The sequence below is a fragment of the Arachis ipaensis genome, chromosome B8, assembly GCF_059453495.1.
Source record: "Arachis ipaensis isolate K30076 ecotype BB chromosome B8, ASM5945349v1, whole genome shotgun sequence".
NCBI classification, from domain to species: Eukaryota; Viridiplantae; Streptophyta; class Magnoliopsida; order Fabales; family Fabaceae; genus Arachis; species Arachis ipaensis.
In genome coordinates this window covers 42,942,087-42,951,193 of record NC_142443.1, presented here as the reverse complement: position 1 = coordinate 42,951,193, position 9,107 = coordinate 42,942,087, and the positions used below count along the sequence as shown (strand labels likewise).

Below are 9,107 nucleotides of genomic sequence, written 5' to 3'. Positions count from 1 at the left end.
TTTGTGAGTGCCTATTTGGGGATAATTGAAGCACTAGGCTTTTGATATTGAGACTGATCACCTTAATATCGATTGTTTGGTGCAGACAGGAACCCTATATGGCCCCTCGCGGATGAGGTCGAGCACGTTCACGAGGAAGTAGGAATGAGTAACTAGCTGACAATCATGTCGAATTTATGGCGACTATGGCTAATTTGGCAAACACTGTAGAGGCTAATGCTGTTGCGACTCTGCAAGCTGTGCAGAGGTTAGGCTAACTGTCTGGAAACAGAAATGGAAATGGGAACAGCGAAGGGAATGCTCATGATAATGCTGAGGGAAATGGAGATGATGCGGGTGGCATTCCGATGACCTTGGTGACGTTCTTCAAGTTTGATCCACCAACATTCCAAGGATCAACTAATCCTACCGAAGCAGACAACTGGTTCCGGGATATAGAACGTGCCTTACAGGCGCAGCATGTTCCAAACAATCAATATGTTGAATTTGCTGCTTATCAGCTTGCGGGAGAGGCCTAGCACTGGTGGCAAGCAGAGTGCCGCTTGTTACGGCTCCTGAACGCAGATGTTCCTTGGGATGTGTTTCAAACAACCTTCTACAAGAGATACTTCCCTGAGTCTGCAAGGGAAGCAAAGGAGATGGAACTGATGCAGCTAAAGCAAGGTTCCATGTCTGTGGCAGATTACACCAACAAGTTTGAGTAGCTTTGTAGGTTTTCTAGGGTATGTCAGGGTGCCCCGGGGACTTATGAGAGCTGGAAGTGTATTAAGTACCAGAGGGGATTGAAGGATAACATAATAACTGCTGTGGCTCCTATGGAGATTCGTATCTTCTCCGATTTGGTAAACAAAGCAAGGGTGGTTGAGGAGTATGCCAAGATAGTGGCGGCATCCAAGGAGACTCATGGAGGAAATTCTAGCAAGGGACGTGGCAAGTATTTCCATCCTAGGGGTCCAAGCTTCAAAAGAGGGGGATATGCGCCTCAAGGGCAAGGAAGCTTCAGAAAGAACACTCATGACCAGTTTCAGCGTGGCAGAGGAAGAGGAAATCATAGTAAGAATTCTCCGGATTCGGCTTGTGTGCGTTGTGGACGTTTTCACCCGTATGACTCATGCAAGATTGGTTTAGGTGGTTGCTTCAACTGTGGATTACCTGGTCCTATTGCAAAGAACTGCACGCGTGGGAAGAACCCGAATGCGGGTCAAGGTCAACATCAGGGGCGAGTCTTTGCTGTGAATGCCAAGGATGCTTCCAAGGTGGATCCGTTGATGAGAGGTATATGTCTTATTGGTGATAAAACGATAATTGCATTGTATGATACTGGAGCATCGCATTCATTTATTTCGTTTGCTAAGGTGGAGGAACTAGGCTTGAAAGTGTCAGAGTTACCTTTTGATCTGCATGTACATACTCTGCATTAGACGGTCATGATTAGGTCAGGTTGTAGGCAAGTAGGATTTAAACTTGAGGGTAGAGACTTTGTGCATGATTTGATCTGTTTATCAATGATTGGATTGGAGATGATTTTGGAGTTTGATTGGTTGTCAAAGAATCAGGTTTTGTTAGATTGCTTCGAGCGGTCAATTCAGTTTATGCCGGAAGGAGAGAAAGGAGTAGTGATAGCTGAAGTTACTACCTAAAGTCGGTAATGGTGCACTGTAGTGGGGAAGAGTGTTAGGGTTACATCTTGTTAACTGCTAATGCTTCGGGCGATGCCCAGAACTTAGATCAGATCCCGGTGGTTAGAGACTTTCAGGAGGTATTTCCGGAGGATATTCCTGAATTTCCACCTCAAAGGGAGATTGAGTTTGCGATTGAATTGGTGCCAGGAGCCAGACCAGTGTCGATTGCACCGTATAGAATGGCTCCGATAGAGTTGGCAGAGTTAAAGATTCAGTTGGAGGAGCTTTTGAATAAGAGGTTCATTCGACCGAGTGTATCACCGTGGGAGCGCTAGTTTTATTGGTGAAGAAGAAGGATGGAGGAATGCGACTGTGTGTGGACTACCGACAGTTGAATAAAGTGACTGTGAAGAACAAGTAGCCGCAGCCAAGGATAGATGATTTGATGGATCAACTTCAAGGAGCTGGGGTATTTTCCAAAATTGATCTAAGATCTGGTTACCATCAGATAAGGGTGAAAGAGGATGATATCCCTAAGACAGCATTTAGGACCCACTATGGACACTACGAGTTTGCGGTTATGTCCTTTGGGTTAACGAATGTACCTGATGTTTTCATGGATTACATGAACAGAGTGTTTCGTCCCTTTTTAGACAAGTTCGTGGTGGTTTTCATAGACGATATCTTGGTTTACTCTAAGATGGCGAAGGAGCATGAGGAATACTTGAGAACTGTGTTGCAAATCCTAAAGGAGCGAAAATTGTACGCTAAGTTGTCGAAGTTTGAGTTCTGGAAGGAGGAAGTGAAGTTCTTAAGCCATGTGGTGAGCAAAGAAAGAATAGCCGTGGATCCTTCTAAGGTAGAAGCGGTGATGGAATGGGAAAGACCAACAACAGTGACCGAAGTCAGGAGCTTTTTGGGCTTAGCCGGATATTACCGGAGATTCATCGAAGGATTCTCCCGGATTGCACTACCAATAATTAAATTGACAAGGAAAGAAGCGCCTTTTGTTTGGACGTCGGAATGTGAAGAGAGTTTCCAAACTTTGAAGCAGAAGTTAACTTCATCACCTGTTTTAATCTTGCCAGAACCGCATGAACCGTTTGAAGTGTACTGTGATGCTTCCTTGAAGGGTTTGGGTTGCGTGTTGATGCAACACCAGAATGTGGTGGCTTACGCATCGCGTCAGCTGAGGCTGCATGAGGTAAATTACCCAACTCATGACTTGGAATTAGCGGCGATTGTGTTTGGATTGAAGATTTGGAGGCACCACTTGTACGGAGTGAGGTTTAGCATCTTTTCTGATCATAAGAGTCTCAAGTACATCTTCGATTAGAAAGAGATTAACATGCGTCAGAGGAGATGGATGGAGTTGCTTAAGGACTATGATTTTAAACTGAGTTATCATCCCGGAAAGGCGAATGTGGTAGCAGACGCTTTGAGTCGGAAGTCCTTGATAATTGCTTGGATGAGAATTAAGAAGGAGGAGCTAGTGGAGAAGATTGTGGATCTTAAATTGGATATTGGTGAAGTTGCCGGAAGAGCTCGCCTGAATCAGTTACAAATATCAAGTGACTTTAAATCTGAACTCCTAAAGGCTCATCAAAACGATGACGTGTTACCTAAGGTGTTGCCAGCTATCGAGCAAGGGAAGCAATGGAGAGTGTCATGGGATCAAGATGGATTGTGGAGATTCAAGGGTAGGTGATGAGTCCATATTTTCTGATATATTTTAACTTGATTTGAATGAATTTTATCACATAAACCTACACTTAAGCACCATAATAGCATACTTTTGTGTTTGATCCCTAAATTGAACCTAAATGTGAAAACATGCATTTTTGTGCTTGGAATGAGCAATTTAATTCCACTTTTATTCCATTTGATGCCATGATAGGTTTGTTGAGTGATTTCAGGCCTTGGAGGCAAGAATGGATAGCCAAAAGTGGAAGAAAGCATGTACAAGGTAGAAAACATGAAGAAAATAATGAGGAAGCACACAGCCATACGTGCGTGCGCACAAGGATGCGTGCGTACGCACAAGGAGGAAATCAGCATGCATGCATGCGCACAACCCCTCTGTGCGTATGCACAAGTGGAAATTCGACGAAGTGTGCGGACGCACACATCTGTGCGTCCGCACAGGTACCAGCGCATGCCTCCATTAAAAAGTAACGTGTTGCGCGGTTTTTGGGGTCTCTAGGCCCATTTTTGAAGTGCTGAAGGCTGGTTTGGAAGGCTATATTAAGGGCATATCAACACATAACAAGAGAGCTCACTTGGAGGGTAGAAACACATAGTAGGAGTAGGAGTAGTGTAGATTAGGAAATTCTCTCTTAGGGTTTTAATTAGGGTTTGTAGAATTTTATACTTCAAGTTTGATTTTGGATTATAGCAATTGCATTGTAAGTATTCCTTTAATTTCCCTTTCAATTACACTACTTGTTCTACAGTTTCATATATTTTACTCTCTCTTGTCAATATTCACCTCGTCTTGCAATTTCGGATTTCTAATTGTTGAATTTGATGTTTGATGCTTATTTTATGTTTGTTGAGTTGCTTTGGTTACTTGTTATCATTTATGGTTCATAGCTTTCCCTATTTTTCCAATTTTGCCATGTTTCATATTTATGCCCACTATGTGTTTGATGAAATGCCTATTTTGGTTATGGGGTAGTGATGATGTTTTTATGGAAAAATGAATTTCCAAAACACCTAAAACTCACCGGCAAGTATATCGGGTCGCATCAAGTAGTAAAACTCACGTGAGTGAGGTCGATCCCACGAGGATTGATGGATCAAGCAACTTTAGTGGGTGATTAGTTTAGTCAAGCTAACATTGAAGTGAATTGTGTGAAATTGTAACCAACAGAAAATAAAGGACAATGAATTTAAAGTTGCAGAATGTAAATTGGCAAGTAACTTAAAGAGCAAGAAATGTAAATTGCAAGAAATGTAAATTGCATGAAATTAAAGGGGAGTGGGTGCTGAAAATTAAAGAAAGCAATAGATCAAGCAACTGGAAATTTAAATTACCGGAAGAATAAAGGAAATTGGATGCTGGGAATTAAAACAGAATTGAAATTGTGAAGTGCAGTGAATTAAGGAACGCTCAGATGCTCAGCTCAATTGCAAAATAAAATTGAAGATCTCAGGGAATCAAAGAGACTAGAAAACGAGTCTAGATCTCAAGCCCTTCCTTGATTCAACAGCAGATAATTGCAGAAGAAAATAGAGAAGAAAGCAGTAAAGACAATTTAGATCCAAATCACAATTCCTTCAAATTATGCAGCAAGTAAACAGAGAGAATTCTCAAGATGAGATTGAAACAGAATTTCTTCAATTCTCAATCCAAAATTTCAAAACAAAAATGAAAACTAAGAGAGAGCTCTCTGTTCTAGCCTCTAGTGCTCTCCAATGGAGCTCGCCTCCAATGCTCTCTATTAGAGCCAACCTGCTCTGTAAAATGAAAATGATGCCTTTTATAGGCTTTTACAAACATGACAAATAAAATTGAAAGAAAATTACAAAGAAAATGAAATTCCTAATCAAATTGTTTCTTGTGCCTTTGAGTGATGTCAATTGGGCTTTTGGCCTTGATGGAATTGGGTTGAAGATAGCCTCTGTTGATTGCTCTTGATGTTGGAAAGAAACCCACTTGTGAACCGGGCCATGAACCATTAAAACTTGAGTTAAAGTTTGAGACAAACTTTGACTCAAACTTATTCACCAAACTCATCATGCAGATGGCCATTTTGCTGTCATCCACGTTTGAGCCAAAGTTTGAGGTCAAACTTTGAGCCAAACGTGGATCCCTCTTGTTGCATATCAAGCCTTGGGGTGCTACTTTGTCCTCTTGTCAATGTTGCCAATTTTATACCCACTATAAACTATTATAAATGGTTGGAAAGCTCTGAATGTCAGCTTTCTAACCCAATTGGAATCACCTCAATTGGACATCTACAACTCAAGTTATACTCCTTTGAAGAGGATAGGGTCGCTGGCTTCGGTGTGCAACGTTTGAGGTAAAGTTTGCCTCAAACGTGGTCGAAAACGCCAGTTTTGGAGGCTCAAACGCATTGTCCACCCCATACTATTAATATTGTTGGAAAGCCCTGAATGTCTACTTTCCAATGCCATTGGAAGCGCATCATTTGGAGCTCTACAGCTCGAGTTATACTCCGTCGAAGGTGCAGAGGTCAGTTGGCCTCACTGCAGGTTGCCACCATGTTCGTTTATGCATATTTCGGGGCAGTTTTCTCCCTCAATTTTAGTGTCCACCATGCAGTGCCATATATGCTTGGAAAGTTCTCGATTCCTACTTTCCATTGCTTTTTGAATCACCTCATTTGGAGCTCTGTAGCTCAAGTTATTCATGTTGGAAGTATACCCCTTCAGGCTGTGTTTGTTGTGGCGCCAACGTTTGCCTAAAAGCTTGAGGTCAAACATTGGCGCAAGTTTTTGCTCTCTCCAGGGTGTATTTGTTGTGGCGCCAACGTTTGCCTAAAAGCTTGAGGTCAAACGTTGGCGCAAGCTTTTGCTCCATCCAGGGTGAATTCAACTCTTCCAAAAGTTTGAGCTAAAGTTTGAGGCAAGCTTTTGCTCAAGATTTTTGTTCTCTCTTGCTCCTTGCCATTTCTTCTTTCTTCAACCTTCTTCAAAACTCTTTTCACCTATCATCAATTAACCAAGCACATCGAAGCTATGCTCAAAATCATGAGATTTCTTCTTCTTCTTGAAATTCAAGTGATTATGGTACAAGAACTCATTAAAATGCATCAATTTATCCATGGTTGATTGAATCTAAGGAAAACATGAAATTCTACCCAAATGGCTTACTTATGACTCAAGAAAGTGCATAAAACCTAAAAAAACAAAGAAAAAGCATAGAAAAACATGATATGATGACATGTCATCACAACACTAAACTTAAACCTTGCTTGTCCCCAAGTAAGAAAAGAATCATGCAATAGAGATTGACAATCCAAGGTAAGAAGAATAGCAACTCAATGTTCATGGCAAGCTAGTTTTCTATGCATGCTACAATTACAAAAGAGATGTAAATGATTGATGCTTCTCTCTAGCTCAATTTATGAAATCTTTCTCTTATATTTCTTCCTTGAAACAAGCTTTTGATTTTCTTACTAGCTTCTCCTTTTGGGTGCTTTGCCCCATGAGTTGATAACAAAGCTATGACTTCTAAATGCTTTGTTTTCAAGTATTACCACTTGATAGATAAGCACCACAAGTATTTGATTAGAGGACTTCATTAAGCTCATTTTTCTTTTCTTTTCTTGACTCTCTAATCATTGATGCTCAGAGCCTTGAGCTTTGAGAGAGTGATTTTGCACTTGAGCCTAGCCTTGACTTCTAAGTGTTTTGTTTTCAAGCATTTGGCTTGATACATAAACACCACAAGTACTTAACAAATAAATTGCCATTGGTACTCAGAGCCTTCAGCTTTCTCATTCTTTCCCTTTTTCTTTTCTTGCCCTTTTTTGCTTTTTCTTTCAAGGTTTTCATGATTTTCAAAAGATTTCACAAAATGTACTAGATGAAAACTTTAATTAAATAAAATCCAATGCAATTGAGCAACAATTAATAATACTAGCTTTCCAATACTTGTATGCACATGCTAAAATCTTCTTTAATGCCTTGTTTGTTTATGATCATGATACTTTACTGCTTTAAGCTTTACAAAACTCAAGTTGGTAGTCATAATGGGATGGCAACATGTTACAAATCAGGATTCAAGTTATGCTTTATTCATACACACATGTAAACAGAAAGGATGAAGACAATCATGCAATTTAAGTGCTGGAAATAAATGAGAGGAAAAAGAACTCTACAACCTTGTAGTTCATCTTTCGTCATTGTTGTCCTTTTTTCCTCTATTCTTTCTCTTTCCCTTGCCAACTCAGAATGCTTGCTCATCCTCAAGAAACAATTAGAATAATGGCTATGGGGCTAAGATGGATCATGAGTGTCTCACACAATGAAATGTTAGCAATACATGTGTTTCAAGCAAGCAAAATTAAAGATAACAATCAAGGCACAAGAGACAGAGACATTGTGATTGCATATATAAGAAGGTGTGCACAATACATTGCATAAAAGATAAGTGGCACACCAAACTTAGTGTGACACTTTCACTTGGAATCAATGCAAGTATCCAGTAAAGATTTGAAGCAAATTGTGTTGCATAGCAATACCAAACTTAGAATGCAATCCTATGTCCATTTATTTGAATTAAAACCAAGCAAATGAAACTGTTATTTATTAAGTACAATCACCAAGCCAAGAATCTATCATTAATAAAGCTCTCTTGGTAATGTATTAATAAACACAGTAAATAAGCAAACTAAAATGAAAGCATTAAAAACAAAGAATTAACTAAAGTAAACAGAATAACAAAATATCAAACCAAAATAAAATTAACACTTCAAAGACATTATGGTTATGCAGACAAGTGGTGTTGTTGAATGATTTGCATAGAAAAATAGGTGGCACACCAAACTTAGAATCTTGGTGTGTCACTTTCATTTTTGATTTGATGCAATCATCCAAAAAGATTGAAAACAAATTGTTGCAAGGCAACACCAAACTTAGAATGTAACCATATGCCAATTTATTGAATTTAAACAAAACAAAGAACGAAAACAAAGCAGAGAAGAGAAATTATACCTACGGTTGACATGTTGTTCACTTTCTTCCTCTTCTTCCAGTTTGTTAAGAGGAATGACTTCAAGGGAGGAGAAGATTCAGCTATTGTCCCCTGTCTTGTTTTCCTCTCAGCAAGCTTCCTTTTGTACATGGCTTGATTGAGCTTGCTTGCTATTGGTCCAGGGGTTGGATTGCTTGTGGTTGACCTCCTCTTGAATGTTGTCCTTGGTAGCTTGGTCACAATTCTCTTCTTGGTGCTTTTGTTAATTGCTTTCACTTTCTTGAATCCAAGTCTTGGTGGTTGTGTGATTGTTGGAGTCTTCTTTTCATCAAGAGCCTCTTGTATTGGTGGTTCCATAAGCCCTTCCTTCATATGATTTTCTGCTTCACTTGAGTGTGAATTCTCTTGAGTATCTTCCTCCATTTTTTCTTCATGATTTTCCATTAATTCCTTTGGGAGGGAATCTTTATGTTTCATTGTCACCTCAAGTAGCTTTTGTGATTGTAAAATCCTTGGCTCATGTTCCTCATCCTTCATTGCAATTTCACTTGACACAGGGACCTTTTGTTCTTGTTTTTCCACTTCCTCACCCACAAATTTGTCTTCATCCTCACTGTTTGATGGTTCTAAGTTCCTCTTTGTTTGCTCTAAGGGCCCATTCATCTTCTTGAGGATGGTTTCTTTCCAGGATTGGGGTTGTGTGTATCTTTCCACGAGTTTTCTGTGTATTTCAATGGCTTGGCATTGGCTTTCTAAGGGTTCTTTGGACCATTGAAGGTAATCCTCAACTGATAATTCAAGAGATGAAGGTTGAGAGTAAT

The 9,107-nt window shown here is 39.9% G+C and overlaps 1 protein-coding gene across 1 annotated transcript; it reads left to right on the top strand.

Moving 5' to 3' along the window:
* Positions 1-815: 815 nt before the first annotated feature.
* LOC107610987 (uncharacterized) lies at positions 816-1,957 on the top strand. The gene is made up of 3 exons (XM_016312958.1): positions 816-1,403; positions 1,521-1,628; positions 1,721-1,957. Exons 1-3 carry the CDS (start codon positions 816-818, stop codon positions 1,955-1,957), a joined length of 933 nt encoding a protein of 310 aa, XP_016168444.1.
* The last annotated feature ends 7,150 nt before the right edge of the window (positions 1,958-9,107 follow it).

What these genes read in the sequence shown, in the direction of transcription:
- LOC107610987 (XM_016312958.1), top strand. Translation starts at nt 816, where the DNA reads ATGGAGATTCGTATCTTCTCCGATTTGGTAAACAAAGCAAGGGTGGTT. An exon ending in AGTTACCTTTTGATCTGCAT is followed by an intron (nt 1,404 to 1,520) that starts GTACATACTCTG and finishes ATTGGATTGGAG; the next exon opens with ATGATTTTGGAGTTTGATTG. An exon ending in AAGGAGTAGTGATAGCTGAA is followed by an intron (nt 1,629 to 1,720) that starts GTTACTACCTAA and finishes GGCGATGCCCAG; the next exon opens with AACTTAGATCAGATCCCGGT.